Source organism: Geotrypetes seraphini, chromosome 8, assembly GCF_902459505.1.
Source record: "Geotrypetes seraphini chromosome 8, aGeoSer1.1, whole genome shotgun sequence".
Classification (NCBI taxonomy): Eukaryota; Metazoa; Chordata; class Amphibia; order Gymnophiona; family Dermophiidae; genus Geotrypetes; species Geotrypetes seraphini.
In genome coordinates, this window is record NC_047091.1 from 101,638,773 (window position 1) to 101,660,316 (window position 21,544).

Below are 21,544 nucleotides of genomic sequence, written 5' to 3' on the forward strand. Positions count from 1 at the left end.
TCTTGACGGAGATTTTGGCAGTTGGAACTCAGGCACAGTACCGGGTAGAGCTTTGGATTCTCGCCCAGAAATAGCTAAGAAGGAAAAAAAAAAAAAAATTTAAATTGAATCAGGTTGGGCAGACTGGATGGACCATTCGGGTCTTTATCTGCCGTCATCTACTATGTTACTATGTTACTATGTTACTATGTTACTATGTTACATTGTTTATAGTAAAAACAAGAAAAAACTGCAGAATGGAATGTACAAGTTACAGGAATCTTTATTTAAAAAGCATACAAAATTGTAATTCTTAAAAAATGGCTCTCATATATATGGAATACGGACCCAACACAGTCCGTGTTTCGGAGAAACACTTCTTCCTCAGGAGTCCGGGATGTCCAATGTATCACACGTAGAAAGTGAATGTGGAAAACAATGTTGTGTTAAAATCATCAAAATTTTTGTATCGGAAGCAAGAAATTTCCTGAGCAGAGACACAGGGTGAGTGCAGCTACCGAAGAACATCCCGGACCCCTGAGGAAGGAATGTTTCTTCGAAACACGGACCATGTTGGGTCCACTCCATAAAGTCCATATTCCATGTACATGAGAGTCATTTTTTTAAGGATTACAATTTTGTATGCTTTTTAAATAAAGATTCTTATATCATGTACATTCCATTCTGCAGGTTTTTTTTCTTGTTTTTGGTGTTCACCTTTTACTGCAGATTCGTTGAATTTTTTTCTTTTTGCATTGTTTAAAGGGGCAAACCCTTACCTTTATTGGCGTAGGTCAAGGGTGCCCAAATGGTCAATCACGATCAACTAGTAGATTGCAAAGGCAACGCGAGTTGATCGTTTTGCCTTTGCAATCTTTTTCTCCCTGCTGCTTCCCCAAGCCAAGCCTGGCGCGTACAAGCGCCGGACTCACAAGACTTCACCTCCGACATTAATTCTGATGTCGGAGAGGAAGTTTTGGGCCAGCCAATCACTGCCTGGCTGGCCTGGAATTTTCTCCCCGACGTTAGAATTGACGTCGGAGGTGAAGTCATGTGGGCCCGGTGCTTGTATGTGCCAGACCTGGCTCGGGGAAGCAGCAGGAGAAATCGGCGTGGTGGCTTGGGGGTGGGGGTTGTGAAAGAATTGGGGAAGTGGGGGGGAGAGAAAGAAAGGCAGAAAGAAATATTGACTTTACAAAAGAAGGAAGTGCAACCAGAGACTCATGAAATCACCAGACAAAAAGGTAGGAAAAATGATTTTATTTTCAATTTAGTGATCAAAATGTGTTGGTTTTGAGAATTTATATCCGCTGTCTATATTTTGCACTATGGCCCCTTTTACTAAACCGCAATAGCGTTTTTTAGCGCAGGAAGCCTATGAGTATCAAGAGCAGCGCAGGGCATTCAGCGCAGCTCCCTGCGCTAAAAAACGCTATTGCGGTTTAGTAAAAGGGGAGGGGGTATATTTGTCTATTTTTGTATAGTTGTTACTGAGGTAACATTGCATATTTTAAAGTCATCTGCCTTGACCTCTGAGAAAAACCCCAAATTCAAATGATGATTAACATTTTCTCTGCTTATAGTGTGCTTTGTGGGTTTTTTTTAAATTTTATTGTTGGTAGATCATTTCGACTTGGTCATTTTAAAAGTAGCTCGCAAGCCAAAAAAGTGTGGGCCCTCCTGACTTAGGTAATCTTCCCTTCAGACCAGTGTGGAATAATGGGTGGACTAGTAAGCTTTAAATATTGTCTCTTTGGGCATTATGGCTTCTCTGGGATTTTGCCAAGTTTCATGGAAGCATTTAAGGGGGTGCAAGAATAGAAATTATATATATAAAAAAAAAGAAATCCGCTAAAATTACGCCAGGTGTACACCTGGCTGGGCCTCCGCGTGTGCGGATCGCCGGACTTGATGGACCAAAGGTCTGATCCGGAGATGGCAGTTCTTATGTTCTTAAAAAAAATTCCAGGTTTTTCCGAGCATCTGCTGCAATGGGAAAAATGTTAGTGCACAAATTCTGTGAATTTCTGCTATGCTCATGAAATACCAATACTGAAGAGTCATCAGTTTACTTGAGTTGTGCATACTGTACTGATAACATGAAAAAGGATGCTGGAACCACGGTGTCACTGTTCCTCTGCTCCCTCACAGCACTGCTAGCCACTTCCACAATGTGTTGCCTCAGTAATAGTCACTTTATTTGCATAAAAAAAGTTAATTAGTCAAGTATGAGCTATTATCACACTTCATTAACTGCTGTTAATATCAGAGTTTATAGTTAATTGGCCAGGTGTCAAAAACATGCACACCTCTGCAAAGATAAATGGCTCTTCTAACAGAGAGAATTCATTGTAACTACTCTGAAATACCTTTCCTGTATGAATGGATACATTTTTTTGGCAAATGTTTGCTTTTAAGTGTTATATTAGTGCTTTTATCTGTTTACTAGCAACAGGATTTTCCAGACTGGGGTGGGGGGGGAGGGAGAATGAATCTCCCAGGGGATTTGATATGGAGTGACTTATAAAATTAAGGTTTTGATGTGTTGGACAACCAGAGTTGCAGAACCAAAGAATTATTATGTAGTATCATTTTCTGCCACCTTGGATCACCTAAAACTGTGATTTTTCTGCTGCTCTGTGTTAAATTCTTTAGCACAGTGGTTCCCAACCCTGTCCTGGAGGACCACCAGGCCAGTCGGGTTTTCAGGATAACCCTAATGAATATGCATGGAGCAGATTTGCATGCCTGGCATCTCCATTATATGCAGATCTCTCTCATGCATATTCATTAGGGCTATCCTGAAAACCCGACTGGCCTGGTGGTCCTCCAGGACAGGGTTGGGAACCACTGCTTTAGCAAGTACCCCAATAATTTCTCTCTGCTTAGAAACAGCCATGGAAGCCTCACCCATGACATCACTTCCCTTTTACAATACAAACTGTCAATTCTGATATCACATCCAGTATGAGAGAACCAGTTTCTGAGTGATGTCATTTCGGCTGCTTCTCCTGCATGACTTGATAATTTTCCTTGATTAGGAGGGGGTGGGGGAGAGATTTGTTTCTATTTGGCCCGATAAATTCACCATACTTTTCCCCTAGTCAGTTTTATATTTAAATCTTTTTATTAAACGGTGACAACAGCAGGTACAACAAAAGCATAGGACAAGGTTTACAAAAACAACGAGCTACCGTGGAGGACTAGACTCTTATGTCCTCCACGGTCATGAACAACACCCCTACCCCCCAGAAAGAACCCCACCCACCCCCTTCCCTCCCTCCCCCACCAACAGAAATACTACAGTATACAGACAGGGGGGAGGGGGAGGGGTTATACCAGGTATACCAGATTACAATTGGAGTCTATTCAGGATATGGCTATGACTCGGAGGGGACAAAATGTTCAAATATGGAGTCCAAGTGTTGACAAAGTCTCTGCTCCGGGCGACGAGAAGAACAGGTCAAACGGGCTTCCCAGCCCATAAGTTCATGTAGTCGATTCCTCCAAAGCCAAAAGGAGGGGGGGTTTAGAAGAGAGGCAACAACATAAGGTACATTTCTTCCCCCAAATGAAACATTTACTAAGAAATATTTTTTTCTGAAGAAGTGTACACGGAGAGTAAAGAAAAATGATCAAATAACATAGAAAGCACCGATACAGGCACGGGAACCTGCAAAAGGTCCTGCAAGAAGGAAGCCAGCGCCTTCCAAAAGGCCTGTATCCACCTCACAACGCCAGATACCATGAAAATAAGAGTTAACCTCAACAGAACAACACACACAGAGTTGAGCGTCGGTTGCCTCTTTCTCCTCTCCCCAACATCCTTCGCTTAAGAGCTTATGAATGTTATGAGTGATGCTTCTGAGTATATAGGGAGCCTGTGCAGTGTAAATACTTTAAAATTTAATGACTTACTGGTAACGTTACCAATTCCATGAAGACTGATTACTACAAAGGGTTAGGGGCTGTATTTTTTTTTTCAGATATGCAGTTCAGTGGTAGTGTGCTCAGAGAAGGTGAGATGACTTTCCAGTTTATAATAGTCATCTAAGTCCTCATCTATACATCAGACTGAAAACTGGGATGGGTAGTTCTGTTGTGTACTACCATTTAAGGATATTTTATTTAAAAAGAGACCAGTTAAAGTGGAGCCCATCTTTTTGGAGCAGAGACCCTCCTTCCCCAGAATATTACCCAGTTGCTAACAAACCTAAATCCCTCTTGTTCCATCGTCTCATGCATTAAGACTTCAGAGCTGTATCTGTCTCCTGGGTCTTGCAGGTGGAATGGGAGCATCTCTGAGAATGCTGCCCTGGAAGGTCTAGATTCCTTAAATTTGACTTCTAGAACTTCCCTCTCACACTTTTCTATATCATTGATACGTGTTACTGATATGTGTCAAGACATTCAGCTTCTCCTTAGTGCCACCTAAAATCTTATTCAGGTAATGTGTAAGGTGAGCACCTTCACATTAATTAAGCAAGTTACCAAGCAGTCATCAAGTCCATTAGCTATCTAAATCTCTAATGATTCAATCACCAGCTACAATAGCTGTCCTAACCCTTCTGTTCTGGGCACATGCTCCTTGGTGTGAGACGGTATTGCATTACCTGGAGGATAGGTCCTTGTTACAGGATCACTTCCTGCCTCTCCAAGGTGATGCTGCCCATTCAGGTGACCTTTCTCCTCCAAGGCAACACAGAGGCTGCGAGATTGGAGGTGGGGCTTCTCTAGTACAGGCAGTTTTTGGTTTAAGAATGCTCGACTTATGTCAAACGACGTACTTACGAACCGGGGTACTGCCTTTCTCCTCCTGTGCCAGCGCTCCCCTTCTTCCTCCCTTCCTGTCCAAACACAACCCTCCACTTCCATTCTGTGTCCCAAATTCGTGCCTCCCGCATTTACCTCCTCTTGCCAGCTCCCTCCTCTCAGCCGCTCTTCTGTTGTCAAAGCTGCAAGAAGCGGCTCCAGCATGTGGTCCCCTTGTCTTTGCAAAGCCACGATCGGCGGCTTATGCATGCAGCCCATTGACCCGGAAGCCTTCCCTCCTGCCAAGGATCTTAAGTGGGGGTAGGGAGTGTTGGGACTGCGATGTTTGCGAGAGAGAGGGTGACCGATGAGGTCACAATGTTCGGGGAGTGTGAAGGGCCTAGATGGCATCAGGGGAGGTCCCCCTGCCTCACCCAGGCTGCTTGTATCTCCCTTTCTTCTCAGAATTTTTGTTATCTCTCTCCCTGACCTTCACCATCACCCCTTGTATCATTCCCAGACATGCTCTTTGGTCATTATTATTAATATTTTTAAATTGGTCACATTCACCCTCCGAGGTTCCTCTATGCACAGACCATGCTTTTGTCAGAACAGGCAGTGTGAGACCTAATTGTGGTGGTTGTGTGCGGATGTCTTGCAGATGGCAAGGCCAAGGAGTGAAAGAATGCATGCTGCTGTGTCTTCTGCTCGTGCTTCATCAAAATGAGCCGCCACTTGTCTCTGCTGACAATAATGCTGCCATATTTCCATTTCCTGAGGGACTGGCTAAGTCCATGCTCATTTACCTAAAAAAAGCCAGAACTACATTTCCCTACATGCAAAAGTGTGTGTATGTGTGTGGAGGGGAGGGAGCCAGAACTGCATTAGGCTGTCTCTTATGACAATGGAGCCATCTAATTTCCTTGAGGTAATAATTAAAAGAATTTACAAAAGTAAACAAGATTTGAATATCTTGCCTTCCTCCCCATCCCCCAGTTTCATTTTAATGCAGATAAAAATATGTATGCTCATAGGGACAAGATTAGGTCAAGATGGAAAATTACACATGATGAATTCATTTTCAGATCCTATAGGCGCAAACTAGGCCGAGGCAAAGTTACCAGTGAGGTGTGTGCTGCTGGAAAGTAAGTTTCCCTTTGAAAACTTTCTGGCAGGCCTGTGGTGTTCCATTATTACCCTTCTTATAAGCGAGTAAAGTGTTGTTACTTACCTGTAACGTAGGTTCTCCGTGGACAGCAGGATAGTCAGCCACATGGGTGAAGTCCCATCAGCCATTTGTGGCTGACTCATCCTGCTTGTCCTAGGAGAAACACTTCATAATTCTGACAGAATGGTGTAGAGTCCAAGGAAAAGTTGTTGGAGTTACAGTACCTGTGCTGACGGGGTGACACAAGCCCTAAATTTCCAGAATGTGACTATGAAAGCAGCTGAAACATCTAGGCCGGAGCTGGTCTCCCAAAGTGATGCACTTTTCTTCCAGTTTTGTAGGGCATGCACTTAATGCTTCTTTTTTTTTTCTCCAGGTTAGCTTTATACGTTTACGAGTATTTGCTGCACGTAGGAGCTCAGAAATCAGCACAGACTTTCCTGTCAGAGGTAAGAATTGATGCATCTATGTTAGCAAAGATATTGCTTCCAGCACTGGATGGTACAGCACCCTTCACCCCGTCGCCTTTATAGCTCATCTTGATAACTCTTGAAAATCTTATTAACTGCAATATAGTTCTTACACCGTATATGTTTCAAATAACAGATACCATCCCGTGTCTCACCCTCCAGTGGCAGTTCAGTCAAATTATTCCTTGGTGATATTCAACACTCAATGATTTCCATTCATTTGTATCTATTGAAGATGTTAGAACAGTGGTCTCAAACTCAAACCCTTTGCAGGGCCACATTTTGGATTTGTAGGTACTTGGAGAGCCTCAGAAAAAAATAGTTAATGTCTTATTAAAGAAATGACAGTTTTGCATAAGGTAAAACTCTTTATAGTTTATAAATCTTTCCTTTTGGCTAAGTCTTAATAATAATATTGTAATTTATAGCTAAAGGGACATATGATCAAGAAACTGTTTTATTTTACTTTTGTGATTATGATAAACATACCGAGGGCCTCAAGATAGTACCTGGCAGGCCACATGTGGCCCCCTGGCTGCAAGTTTGAGATCACTGTGTTAGAATAAGGCTGAGATATTTCCACATTAGTACTGGAAGGGCACTGCATTACTGCTGGAGTTACTGCAGCACTGAGACAGTGGAGGTAGTGGCGTAGTCAGGGGGTGCGGTCTTCCTAAGGGCATGGCATCCCTCCTCCTCTCCGCCCTCCCCCCGCTCCTCTCCTTGCCACGTATCCCTTGCCTTCCCCCGTACCTTTTTTTACTTCCCTGGCGAGAGGTTGCTGCCTGCGTCGGCACTCTCTCTGACATCACTTCTGGGACCCGCAACTAGGAAATGACATCAAAGGGCGAGCAGTCACCGACGTGGGCATGCTGCTCACACCGGAGAAGCTAAAAAGGTACAGGGATAGGGCAGGCAGAGGGGGTGGGGGAGAGGCGCCACCACCCCGGGTGCCGCCTACCCTTACTATGCCACTGAGTGGAGGAGTGGCTTAGTGGTTAGTGCTGCAAGCCAAGAACTGGAGTAACCAGAGTTCAGATCCCACTACTGCCATTACTGCTCTGTGTGACCTTCAGTCTCCATTGCCTTAGTTACAAATTTAGGACTTCCTGTACTAATGTGTGTTAACCCCTTAACATTAATGATTTAATCTGCATTAATTTAGGTTAAGCATATAGGGGCCCTTTTATTAAAGTGTGCTAAACCCTAATGCAGGCAACTTTCCCTTTAGTGTGCGGTATTTATTTATTTAAATATATTTTGGGAGGTGGGCTTGTCTGGGCAGAGAATGGGCATGGAAGCACTATTCAGATACTTTGATCACATTAGCAGCACTGACTGAGCACAGTAGACTCTCTGTTAACCAGAATTCAAGCAACCAGAACTCTCAAGCAACTAGCAAAAAAAAAAAAAAAAAAAAAAAAAATCTAAGAAATACTGTAATACTTTAAACAGAAATGAAAATAAAATCAAATTCTGGCGGAAATTGAAGTGTAAACTTGGCTTGCCACATCTGAGTATGCCCATGCTTTGCCTACCACATGTCTGGTAGTTTGTCTGGAACAGTTTATAGTATGGCATAGGATGGGGTATAGTATTAGTTAAGCCTATTTTTAATAGTAACTCTCAAGCAACCAGAAACTACATATATCCAGCCTATGGGTGTTGATTAACTGAGAGTCCACTGTATAACAGGAGACCTTAGTATGCCCTAAATAGGAGATGGTAAATGCTTATTTTTTAATTATTTGCAATTACTGCATACAATGACAACATTAACGCGCAACCTGCTAATAAAAAAATTAAAAATGACCTATTTTATGGAACCATTAATATATGTTCATTGGTTAATGCACATTAATAAATGAAGCCCTTAAATTTTATGCCCTCTTGGGGCCAGGGACATTCCAACTTTACTGGAATATGTTATCTGCTATGAGCTTGTACTTCAAAAAGGCAATTAATTTAAAAAAAAAAATTCTAAATTAGACTCAGAGGACAGAATTAAATTCAGTGAATAGTATTTTCTTCTTAGAGTAGGCCAAGTTGGTGTTATAGTGGTGCACATATAGAAAAATCAATCCAGCAAGGAAAGGCAGGAGAATCATCTCTACAACTCAAACACGGAAGAAACAACAGTGGAGATGTTCAATGATGCTGGTGTGTTAATTCATTTATTTAAAACTCTGCCTAATTAGTGCAACACGCACATGTTTCAGCCTAACCAGCCTTCTTCAGGAGCCTACAAAACATCAATACAAACATTGTAAAGCATGAATATTTACGTATTAAAAAGGCAATATTATTAAAACACACACAAAATGTAAAGTATAAAATGTGGATTTGAAGAGGTTGGCAATGAGATTAGACTCGCAGCATTAAATGGTTTGATGTAAAATATGCATGCACAAAAAATTAAAGTAGCAAACTGGACAAGCAGATAAAAATTGTGATATGGGGGGGGGGGGTCACCTGATGAGCTAGACCAGGATGGACGTGCTTCACTGGGCTCCACAGCTAGTGGTAAAAATCTTGCTAAAAAATCCCCAAAACCCAACGGGACATCGAACGGGGTTTAATATCTATTGAAAGCGCAATCCGGGAGGTATTGGGCAGGTGTTTGAGAGAGCTCCAGGAGCTGGTATGCTGACAAAATCGGCAAAAGTCGCAAAACCCAAGATCTGCTCTCCCGCACCAAAAATGGCGATGCTGCAGCCCCCAGCTTCCCTGAACCTTGGCGATTGGGCCCACAAGATCTCCCGTATGGTGACCACAGCTCTGGAGGACTGTCTAAACAAACTTCAGTTGGCAGTTGACAGGCTAAACGGATTACAGAGATGGAGCATCGGCTATCGGAGTGGGAGTATGAGGCACAGCGAGACCATATGAGTGTGGAGCACTTGCAGGCCCAGGTGCGAGTCTTACTGTCCGCATGGAGGAGCAAGAAAACTGGCAACGCCACAACAACCTAAGGGTAGTTGGTCTCCCTACAGTACTCCCAGATGCAGAACTCTACAAATTTTTCAGCAGTTGCTTCCGGAACATCTGGGCCTGCGAACATCAGAGGCTGCCTATGTCTGTGAGAGGGCACATAGACTGGACATGCGGTCCAGCAACAATACCAAACCGAGAGCAGCAATTACGAGGTACTTGAATTGATATGAAAAAGAGCAAAATTTGAAAGCGTACTGTCAAGCTAATGGCCTTGCTTATGAGGGGCATAAAATATTGCTCTTCAATGATTACTCTGCTCAAGTGGCCTCGCAATGACAAGAGATGGTGCCTATCTGTTCTTTTCTCCACAAGAAAGGGGTGAGATTTGCGCTTGTGTATCCAGCTTGTCTGCGCGTCTGGAGAGAGGGCAAGGTGTTCACCATCAATGAAAAAGTAGTGGCGCAGAAATTTTGGGAAACCCTTAAATTGCCCAGGGAGAATGGAGCAGCACCTGCTGATCAGGCTGAGTGAGGGACGGAAGCACAACTGATAGCCGGTGTTCCATAGGGGTGGCACTGGTATGCAGTTATGGGCCGCTTACTCAACTTTGGGGACCCATTTTCCTTGCCTTTACCGGGGAGTCTCCCTGGGACTTGGGAACAGCGAGCTTCAGGAGAAGTTACCTGATCGAAGACCAGCGCTGAGGCCCTACAATTGCTGGGTCGGAGTCATGGGTTGGAGAGATCCTGTTGGTTTGGCGCTTTGTTGCTTGCGGGCCTCCAAGGACTACCCAGTTGATGGACAGCAGAGGGTATTTGACTTTCTTCGAATTTCCCTGGCCAGGGGAAGCTAGTTCCTCTGACCCATGAAGAAGTGGTGGAGTATTCACCTGCAATTTTTGTTTTCTGTATTCTTATTGTCGATTATGGGATGTTTTGTACTGCTATCATTCACAGTTTAATCCTTCAGTAACCGGCTCTTAGATGTTTTTGCAAGATAAATGTGTAAGCTCTGATTTTACAAAGCAGGGATTTATACATCTAAAACTGAAGAAATAGAGCATAGGGCTAGATTCACCAACCTGCCTGATCGGGCCCGATCTAGGCAGGTCTGACGTATTCTGCAAACAAAAATATGCAGATGGGGGCGATCAGAGGAATGCCCCCATCTGCCTGCCTGGATTGCTCGATAACGATCCCAACGCATGCGCAGACCATTTGTGAGCCTAATTTTTAAGCTCTTAAATGAAGCTTCTTCCCAACAAAAGAGCTCTCCCACCTGCCTTTGCCTCCTCCCACAGCTTCTGACCAATAGAACTCTCTCAGCTGCCTGTGCTCCCTCCCCCTTGCAGCCTTCTTCCCAACAGAAGAGCTCTCCCACCTGACTTTGCCTCCTCCCACAGCTTCTGACTAATAGAACTCTCTCAGCTGCTTGTGTCCCCTTCCACTCACATCCTTCTTCCTAATAGAAAAGCTCTCACCCACATCCTCTAATGGGAGAAGAATCTCCCAGCTGCTGTGCACTGTGCTACATCCTCTGTTAGAAGAGCTTTCTCAGCTACCTGTGCTCCCTCTCACTCACAGCTTTCTCCCTAGTAGAAGAGCTCTCTCAGATGTGTGTGCTCTCGCCCATAGCCTCTGACCAATAGAGAAAGTCTTTCAGCGGCCTGTGGTTTTTCCCACTCTTCTGATCAAGAGAAGAGCTCTCCTAGATGCCTGAGCTCCCTCTCATAGACCCTGACTGGTAATAGAGCTCTCTCATCTGCATGTGCCTAAGAATTGCAGGCATTGATTGGTTAAGAAAGCAAACATTGACCAACAGTAATCAGAGATGCTATTTTATTGCATTGACACATAAAGAGAGTGGGAGACCTGCGTTGCTGAAAGGATTTCTCACTCTCAGCTTCTCATGAAATTCAGTCCAATGAAGACCTAAATGCCCCCAGCAGGGTGGAAATCTGAGTGTACGAAAGCCGACATGGAAGGACTCTGAGCGGTGAACTCCCTCACTGCCTCCTGGTACAAGGGCTGAGGTATCATCCTCACTTTCTGATTTCTTCCTGTGCTTCCTGCGGCAGCTGCTTTGTCTCTGCCTAGGGTCAGAATGCAAGCTGGCCGAGTGGCCCCAGAGGAGCTCAGATGTTCAGAAAGCGATGAGTCCTTTTCCCTGCAGAGATCAATAGCTTCAGAACCTTTTTGTCATTTGTTGTTGGCCTATTACAATAGAAAAGGCGGTCACAGAAGCCAGCATCCTAACCTTAGTGACAAAGACACACTAACCCCAGTGCAGATGTCAAAATAACCCGACAATCTCGGAAAGCAGAACTAAGAAAAGCTAACGTGGAAGTCCTGTACAGTTAGTTCACAGATACGGATTGGGGGAAGCCTTGAATTCCTTCTCTGACGCACTTTATGTGGCCATAAACAAAGAGCTGATGCAAGGGTGGTGAGCACCCTAGGTGAACCTTTAGATTGACACCCCCCTCAATCAACTTAGAGGCTCCTAACCTGCTGGCCTATCTCCTCCCCTCCCCCCTCCTCCCAGCACACACACACACACAGCTTTCATGATCATCCTACAAACATTCTGTAAATATGCTGATGATTCTTAGAGTTTGTGCCTGTCGGGACCTATTGTTTCACTTTGACTTGGCGCCCTCAATAACTGTTGTTCTAGGTGACTGCCTAGCCTTGCCAGTGGTCTGGCCTGCAAAAACAAGTCACGTAACCTCCCTTTGTTCCAGCTTGAAATAGACTGGAAGCTTTCTGCAAGGAGGCGAAGGAAGCTGTGTAGGCTGATGGTGCTATGTTGCTTGGCTGCCGGTATGAGAATATTATGATATAGACATCAGTTGAGGTGCCTTTGCCTGTGCCCCTGACCTGAACCAGAAGTGGGAGTCAGCAGGAGCTGACACTATCTGTTACAGACCCATCGGCTTCGGGTTTTCCCAGAGACGCAATGCCGGGAGAATGTATGCCAGGATTTATCTCCAAGGTAAATAGTTCATGTCGCATAAATCAAAAAGCAAGGTATTCTGGGAATCTTCCCAAAACCACACGTGAGGAGTTAGAAAAGAGAGTGCACTGTTCAAAGCGCTGGAAGATCTCTCAGGGGACTGATGGGCTTGGGGGAGGGGAGAAGTGATTGGGTTAGTGATGGTTTGTAGTGCTGTATCATTCCAAGCAGCTCTGGCAAGATCTATCTCTTTCCTGTGAGGCATTTTTCCTAACTGTGAGGGATAGTCTGAGGCATAGAGTTAAAATTACAAAACTAAAATGAGAACTAAGCTGAGTCTTTCAGTCCAAGTATGTCTCTTGTAGGCTGGACCACAGCGTGCGGCATTCAGCACCAGCTAATGTCAGGTTGGATGATTTGAGGCCTTGCCCTTCCATAGCACATAAGTGAAAGCTATGGCACATTGCAAGGAACCTTGGCAAGCTCTTAAGGCAGTGACCTAAGCCTCCAGCATATGAAAAAGGTGTTAGTCAGCACTCCTTCTATACATAAGTTACCAGACGTCCCCAATTTGGGGGGATTTCCCCAATTTCAAACCCCTGTCCCTGATTTCTTAGTGTTTGGCAATCATCTGTCCCCAAGTATAGAAATGGGGGCAGAGGTGCCGTGTTCTAGTTTGGTTCTGCCCTACCTACCTCCCCGCAGTCCAGCTTCTCCCCCTCTTGCCACCACCCCCCTGAAATTAGACTTTCCCCTCAAGCCTCACTTTGTAGTTCCCGGCTTCTTCCCTCCGGTGTCAGCATTACACAGTATAGCGGTGCAATGCAATGTGGAGCCTCTCCTGAAGCATGCTGTTCATTTCTGCCAGGTCCTGCACCCGGGACAACGGAATAATGTCAAAGGGGCGGGACTCAGAAGTAGGGTTACCAGACATCCGGATTTACCCAGACATATCCTCTTTTAAGAGGACTGCCTTGGTGTCTGGACGGATTTTTAAAAAGCAGCAGCTCGTCCGGGTTTTCAAGTTTGGGGTCGTGTCTGGAGGGCGTGGGTGTGACGCGTTGACATTACACGCATGCGTACAAGCATGTGACATCAGTGCATCACATCTGCGAATGCTCGGAGGCCCTCCAGACACAGCTCCGAGCTTGAGAAGAGGTTTGGGGGGCGGGGCTGTGGTGGAACAAGGCAGGGCCATGTGTCTGGGTTTTAGCTTTTCAAAATCTGGTAACCCTACTCAGAAGAAGTATGCAGTGTGTTTCAGGGGAGCCTTACAGCAACTTAAAGAAAGTATTTTTAAGATAAAAATAATAAAATATCTATTTTTAGTAGAGTATTTTTTAATGGTAGAAAATGGCCATGGAAAGACCCTGTCCAAGTGGCTCACCCCACTTGACCCCCACCAAAATCTGATATCCTTATCCATACTCCCCCACCTTATACTCCAAGAAACTCCAGCTTTTGTGCTTCCTGTTTATAGAGTAAGAGGGGGACGGGGGACAGGACACAAGCAGTGTATGCCTCCCCTAGAGATCACAGCCCAGTTCTTTTATGGCACTGAAAGGTTGTGTAAGGTGTTGGATCCTCTACAATGAGAGATCACCAGCAGGCGGCTTATGTTGAGGATGGGCAGGTGGTGGTTCAAACTGTTTGGATCACTGAAGACCCATCCGGATGAGCACACAAAGGATTATATTCTTTTCTTTAACACCTGCCAGGTCAGCAGGGAGTTAATCCCCCAGAGTTTCTGTGTATTAAATCGTAATCTACTTTGCCGCCTTTTTGATTTTTCTTTCCTTAGCTCTCTATCCAACCCCCACATACATACACAGTTTCCTTGTCTCTGATACTACAGTTCAGCAAAAAGAGAGTAGGGAGGTCGAAGAACTTTCTGCTTGACTCTCGTGCCTGGAGTGTGATGCATGAGGTGCAGGATCTAATGAGGCCTCGTGACATGATAGTGGATGCTGGCAATATGAATTGTTTTATGCACAGTCCCTTATGAGGAACAGCATATGATAAACTCAGGCGCTCTCTGTACAGAGAGTGGTGCAGACCACACATTTGTGCTCTCCCATGTGTAAAAGCTGTTAGAATGGGGCCTACTAGAGGGCTTGAGTATTTATCATTTATTTCTCTGTTTCCTTTTATAGCACTACTTAGATTTATGCCATATTGTATAGATGTTATAGTAGTTCAAATACAGCATGCCCCTCCTCCACAGAGCTTACGGGAAATGGACGATACATCGACTTTTCCAGTGTCAAAAGGAGTATCAGTGGTAGAAGCAGGATTTGATCCCTGACTTCCCTAGTTTTCAACCCACTGTTTTTATTATAAGGCCATTTTCTCTTATACATGTGGTGGACAAGGTGGAATGATGGCAGCAGCAGGGAGGGTGGAGGTAAGCAGGGCCCACCTGGGTTGTTAACCTACAGCCCACCATGATTGTAGGTGATGTCAGTGTGCCCCCTACTGGTCAATTTAAGATGTTCTGCCATCTGTGTCATTTGATTGGCTTTGGGAAAAGGTGACTAAAGTTGTGAATCCAAAATGTGGGAAATGACTGATTTTTTATGTCATAGATCCATAAGCAGTCTGCAAAAATAACATGTTCGAACTTCTGTAACTTTTTTTTTCCATGTAAAAGGATGAGATTTGGATTGTTTGCTCTAATTCATTAAAACCTCATTATTTTTTTTTTTGCTTCTGCTGATTTTAGTCACCTTTTCCCAGAGATGGTCACATTTTGTAATTGATATTGTAAAATCATTTCTGGATTGTAAATTCCCCCTCCCCTCTCTTTTTTGTGGCATGCTTAGACCAGGGGTGCAGTTATGGGACTTAACAAAAACTGAAAGCTCCAAAGAGGAGGCATTGGGTACAAGAGAAAATGTCTTACTGCATTGGAGCCAGAGAATATTTAGACATGAGAAAGGGGAAACTGACCAGTCAGTTCTAAGATTTTCTTTTAATGTTGGATGGAGCTCTGAGTAGGTAGGTGTGCCTTATACCTCAGTATTGGGTTTCACCACTGTCCAAAATAAAATAACTGCATTTTTTTCACATTTATCTGACACCTCTAAGAAAAATGCTTGAGGCAGTTTATGACAGCCAGATATTCATGAGATATACTTGCCTACAATTATGGTCAGAAATCTAGACCTGATTGAGCGTCCGGAGGGCCTGAGAGTGATCAGTAGAGTGGAGAGGACATATGCCCTCAGATTCTGCATAGGTTTCCAAAATCTGGGCACTCAAATTTAAGCACAGATCCCAGATGTGCACGGAAACTAGGTGCTAACAATTAATTAGAATTAATTGGTACTAATGAATTAGGCACACAATTTGCCCTATTCTATAAATGGGTGTCTAAATTTCATAGTGTGCAACTAAAAAGAAGGCGTGACCATGGGAAGGACATGGGTGTATCAACTGTTATTAGGTGCCATCAACTCGTGTTCGAGTCCTAGCGACTTGATGAATTACAGATCTAAAAAGAAATCAGCTTTGTGCTAGTCCGGTAAGGTTCTCCAGCATCATCCCCATGGTTGTTTTCAATGTGTCCAGCCATTTGATTGCAGGTCGCCTGGTTCCTTCGATCTTCCCAAACATGATGTCCTTCTCCAGTGATCTCTCTTTTCTGACGGTGTGACCAAAATAAGATAGTCGTAATTTCATCATTTGGGCTTCGAGTGTCATAGCTGGGTGAGAAGAAGCTCTACAGAAGGAGAGAGAGGCAGGACAGGAAGTGCTGTGACATAACTTCCTGTATGCAACTGTTGCTCTCCTTATAGATTTAAAGGGCAGAATCCCACAGTTCCTGTCAGCTGATGCAGTTAGAGCATGAATTGACAATAAGAAAAAATTCACATGAAAAACAATGTATCCCACTGCCAGCTTTACAGCTGGCTCTCTTTTGGATAAGCAGAACACAGTAAATCTGTTTAATTTGCCAGTCAAACTGTTGAAAAGAAAGGTAAACATTTAGGTATCAGCATTTTAGTTAATGTCATTCCTATGTTGCTCACTCAGAACAGATCAAGGAGAGACATGCCAAGCAAGACTGTTCAATGAATATGTTTAGTTTCTTTGACTTTTATGGTTCACCTCCCTTCTTCCAATTCCAGCTTTCATGAAAGGGGTCAACCTTTTGGAACATCCCTGGATCAAAATTATTCAAAGGTGATTTGTGCGATCAAGACCGCACTGGCCTTTTCCTTAATGTCGGTACATCTAAAAAAGTGATCTCCTTGTTTTGAACATACAGCAATGCTGGATAATTCTAATGCTGGTCTATTAGTGCCTCTGCAAAGTAATTTTCACAGGGAAACTCCTGTCAAGATTGACAGGTCTTAAACCAGCGATCCTGGAGGGCAGAAGCTGGAAATCAGAGGACAACTAGAGATGAGACAGATGCAAGGATAGGTCTGAAGGTGTTTACACTTTGGTTTCCAAGGAGGTAGACACATCTTTGGAAGGCCCCTAGGGCAGAGTCTGTCCTTTTTGGAGGAAACATGTAAGGAGAACAGCGAGACCCTCCTTTGCTGGTATATCAGACTCCTACACTCCTTGCTCCACACCAGTTCCTGATCCTTATCCGGGTCTGCAGCCCTACTTCTAGATTCTTAACCAAGACACCTTCTGCATCAGCCCACATCAGTCTATCTGTTAGCCTCAGATGCACTAATGCAGACTCCACAGGTGCAAAAGATAACCCACGTACTTTCTGCTTGCCTTGTCCCAGGTGCAAAGTACATTCTGGAAGGGAACACAGTGATCTCAAAATGAATTTTTCCCTTGTGTTTTTTCTCCACCTTCACTTTTATTCCATACATGTGGAGGTGAGGGTCAGGGGGACATGTTTTCAAAGGACATTTTTCTGCATTTAAACCCTTTCTTTATAAAGTCATCCTCCTAAGGATTACAACCTGCAAAGAAACTGATTCCTCTGGGAACTATGTAGTTCCTGTTTTTGTCTTCACTACCTCCATGGGAGTCTGTCGATGTGCTTACCACCCTTTTAAAAGCCTTTGGTATGTTTTATTATATGATATAGGGTCCAGCAGGGAAGGGGGTATGTTCACCTTTCACTCCACTGCGATGGAGGAAAAGAAGTTTCAGAAGGTTCCAGGTGAATGGCCTGGTAGAAAAATCATTACTGGGGAAGACCTATGATAGTGTCATAGATAAAAAAGACAAAGACTACTGACTTGTTCTATGAATATTTTTGCCATTATTAGCAGTTGAATATTAATTGGATGAAAGGCCTAGTGTAACTGTCACCTTTTCTGAGTATTCATCTCTTTAAGTGTTTGAATCATTAGTATATAGATATTCAGAAGTCAGTGTTGCTCAAAAGAGGTTACTAAGCATTAAATCTAGATGACTGCTAGCTTCACTGGCTACAGATGTTTTCTGGCAGGCCTCACAGCTGTACACAGTGTATCTCTCAAGTGGAATCTTGTTTGTATGGTAAGGTGACCTGATGTTGCCTTTGGGCCATGGTCTAACACTGGAGGTGGAAGATGCTTCAAATCCATATGTGTGCAGCGAACCTTGACAGGGTGGGTATTTGCTGAACAGATCCACATTTTTGGGGTACTGTTGTCTATAAAAAAAACACACAAAAAAGATGTGCCTATAGGAAGCATTTAGGTAGAAGAAGATTGGGAGGGTTGGGGTTAAGCTGCATCTCAGAATTTTATTGGTTTTGCAGTTAGGATTTAAAACATATTTACCAATAAACATTATAGACTGGTCTGGCTATCCTGTTGTTTCCCTCCCCTGTGCAGTTTTCCTGCTCCACATCATGGCCTCTTCTGATGATTGAACTGGAGGGAGGGCAAAAGTATGAACTTATTAAATTACCTCCTTCTTAATTTAGGATGACCAGTGCCTCTTCTGCTAATAGGGTTTTGCCTTCCCTACCTTGTGCAAAGGTATAGGTCAGTGGTCTCAAACTCATGGCCCAGGAGCCACATGTGGCCAGCCAGGTACTATTTTGAGGCGCTCGGTAAGTTTATCATAATCACAAAAGTAAAATAAAACAGTTTCTTGATCATATGTCTCTTTAGCTATAAATCACAATATTATTATTAAGACTTAGCCAAAAGGAAAGATTTATAAACTAATAATAAGATATTAATTTTTTTTCTGAGGCCCTCCAAGTATCTACAAATCCAAAATGTGGCCCTGCAAAGGGTTTGAGTTTGAGACCGCTGGTATAGGTGAACCTCGGCACAATCTACATACAGCCATGTACCCATCAGTGGTGTAGCCAGAAGTCCATATTTTTTGGGGGGGACTTTATTGTTTCTTTTCTCAAAAAGATTGTATTTCTCCCTTTTTACCCTCTTGTACTAGTTAGCCAATGTCCTGTGTTGTCTGTAGTGTTAAACTATTGTTTTGAATTGTACCCAATATTTTATTGTAATTCGCTTAGTAAACCAAGATAAGTGATTTTATCAAATTTTTTATTAAACTTGAAACTTGAAGGGACTATATATTCTCCCCAGAACCCACCCCATCCCGCACTGCCTCCTACATTAAACCATACCTTTCCTTCAGGGATGCTCAGACCTTGCCAGCTGAAGAAATGTCCTGTGTGAGTCCCTCCACATGCAACCAGAGCAGCACTCAAGTCTGTGGCATGCCCCAGCCACTGCCGCCACTCCCATGCATGCTCAATATCGGTTGCTGTACTGAGCCTGTGTGAGAGTGCCAGTATTGATGGCTGATGGCGTATTGGCCAATTTGAACACTGCTCAAGACAGCACAGATGGGGACTTGCACAGGAGACCTCTTCAGTTGGCAGATCAGCCATTAAAATGGAGGGGGCTTGAGCCTAAAGTGGGGGGAGCAGGCCCTTGAAGCCCCTAGTGCTTATATTCTTCTCCTACCCCTCCAAGTAATGTTCATGATCCTAGGACCCCTTTCCAAGAGTTTGTGATAATTAAACTCAGTAGTCATGGGGGGTCACGTGATGGCCGGCACCTGAGCGGACGCCTGAACGTGGAGCTCCGTCCTCCCTACACCATCCGGCTCCCCTAACGCCTGCCGCCGGCGGTAATTTCTTGTTTTTCGCGGCTCCCGCACTTCCGGGTTCGCTCCTGCTGGTTACGGAGCGCCTGACGCATGACTCACGGTGGCGGCGCGGGGGATGCCGACTCGAACCCCGAAGGCCCCAAGAAGCAACGTGGTGCCGACTTTCAAAATGGCCGGGACTCAAACGGAGGCGCCGGTGGAACGCACTTCGGATGAAGTGCTCCAGGTATCTATGCGGCACTTATCCCAACTATTAGATGACAAGCTGGCTAAGCTGCATGCTTCCATGGATGAGATTAAAGATGTGATGGCGGGGCATGCAGCGCAAATACACCAGGTGGAAGAACGTGTTTCAGCACAAGAAGACAGAGCGGCGGTCGCGGATGGCAGGCTAGATTCCTTGGAGACCCGAGTATGCCAACTGCTCGAGAGGGTGGAGGACCAGGAGAATAGGGCACACAGAAAGAACCTCCGTCTGATAGGGCTCCCGGAGTCGGTGAAAGATTCTGATCTTCTCCACGTGGTGGAAAGATGGCTGCCGAAGGAGCTTGGCCTGGCGGAGCAAGCTGGCCCTGTGGTGGTAGAGCGGGTCCATCGTGTTGGTCAACGTCGAGATGGAGACGGACCGGGCCGCCCGAGGCTGGTACTGGCCAGATTCCATAATTATGCAATCAAAGCGCGCCTCCATAATTATGCAATCAAAGCGCGCCTGTTGGACCTGTTCAAGAAAACCAGATCTCTGTCCTATGAAGGGGCTAAGCTTATGCTATTTCAAGATTTCTCCACCAAAGTTGCGGAGCAGCACAGGGCCCTTACGCCGTATTGCTCGCAGTTGGTCACGAGGGGAATAAGATTTGCATTTCTTTACCCTGCTAAGGTGAGACTAACTCATGAAAATCGGACTTTCACCCCGAGCACGGCGGATGAACTGAAAAAGTTCCTTGAGAAGCTGCCGGCACCTTAGGAGGGCTGCTGGGCGCCGGCCGTGAGATTGCTGGTGGTTCTTCTTCTATCACGTTGCTTTGGGCATCCATCAGTGTGGTGTTGATCCTTTTCTGCCTGGTGCTGCTGGGGTCGTATGTTTGGCCTACGCCAGTGCGATATGCTTGCGTGGCGTGATCCCTGACAGTCTCCTTGAGCTATCAGCAGACGAGATGCCTCGACTTCCATTGGGAGACTGAGACCTGCACTGCAAGGACTTCTGGCTTCTGGACACTTGGTTTGAGATTTCTGATGAGTGCTTGTTTGAGAGATTTGGCAGTTTTGTTATTTATGCAGCTCTCTTTACAATGTTTTGAAGTGTTTTCCATATACCTGGGCATTTAAGCCCTTTGAAGTTTTGTGGGGGTTCTTCCATTAGTTTTCGGTTGGGGGGCTGGGTGGTGGATGGGGGGACGAGAGTGTTCATGTGAAGAGGGAGAGAGTGGGATGGAGGTAGTGCTGGGGTTTTGGTTGTGTGTGTGTGGATTGGTTGGTGTGAGAATGGTTGAGATGTGTGGGGGACCTGGGGGTAGCGTTGAGGGGATAAGAGAAGATGGGATTAAGGTGGGAGGGGGGGTTTGGTGGGATAAGATGGGGGGTGGGATGCACTTGGGGTCTCTGATCAGTACTGTAATGATAATTCAGTGGGTGGCGGGCTGGTTTGGCTGGGAGACCGGCGCAGCTGCCCCACAGGCCTGTTGTCTTAGGGGGGACTTACTTCTTACCAACTGTTCTTGTGAGTTCTGTTAAGATTGCCAGCTTCAACATTGATGGCTTGCACTCCCCAGTGAAGCGCAGCAAATTATTTCAATACTGTAAGAAATTAAACGTGGATGTTTTAATGCTTCAGGAGACTCACCTCAGCGTGTCAGAACATGTTAAATTGAAGAGGGATTGGGTAGGGGAAGTAGCTTTTGCTTCATATAACTCCAGACAGCGAGGTGTTGCTCTCCTCTTCCATAAAAAACATCCCTGTACTATGCACAAAGTGATACAGGACCCTGAGGGGCGATTTGTGATCTGGGCAGGTGTGTTCCTGGGGAAAAAATATGTGTTTTGTTCTCTTTATGCACCTAATGTATATTCTCATAGATTTTTTTCTGTACTAGTAGCGGCTCTGATGCCTTTTTCTGAATACCAATTGGTATTAGGTGGGGATTTTAACATTACTGCAGACCCACTTGTTGATTGCAGGCCACCCAAGCCTCGATTGAAAGGAGGTGAACATAAAGGGTGAACTTTGTGATGCACCAACTGG

General features: G+C 44.7%; 1 protein-coding gene across 6 annotated transcripts in view; it reads left to right on the plus strand.

The window, feature by feature from the left end:
- The window catches only part of SSBP4 (single stranded DNA binding protein 4), a 589,526-nt gene that overhangs the window by 116,709 nt on the left and 451,273 nt on the right, over nt 1-21,544 (plus strand). For 5 of the 6 annotated variants that reach the window (XM_033955056.1, XM_033955052.1, XM_033955053.1 and 2 more), the window contains exon 2: nt 6,276-6,348. In XM_033955056.1, coding sequence (XP_033810947.1) covers nt 6,276-6,348 — 73 coding nt within the window. Of the gene's footprint in view, nt 1-6,275; nt 6,349-12,179; nt 12,298-21,544 lie in introns of those variants that run through there. The other variant, XM_033955055.1, reaches the window with a different exon arrangement.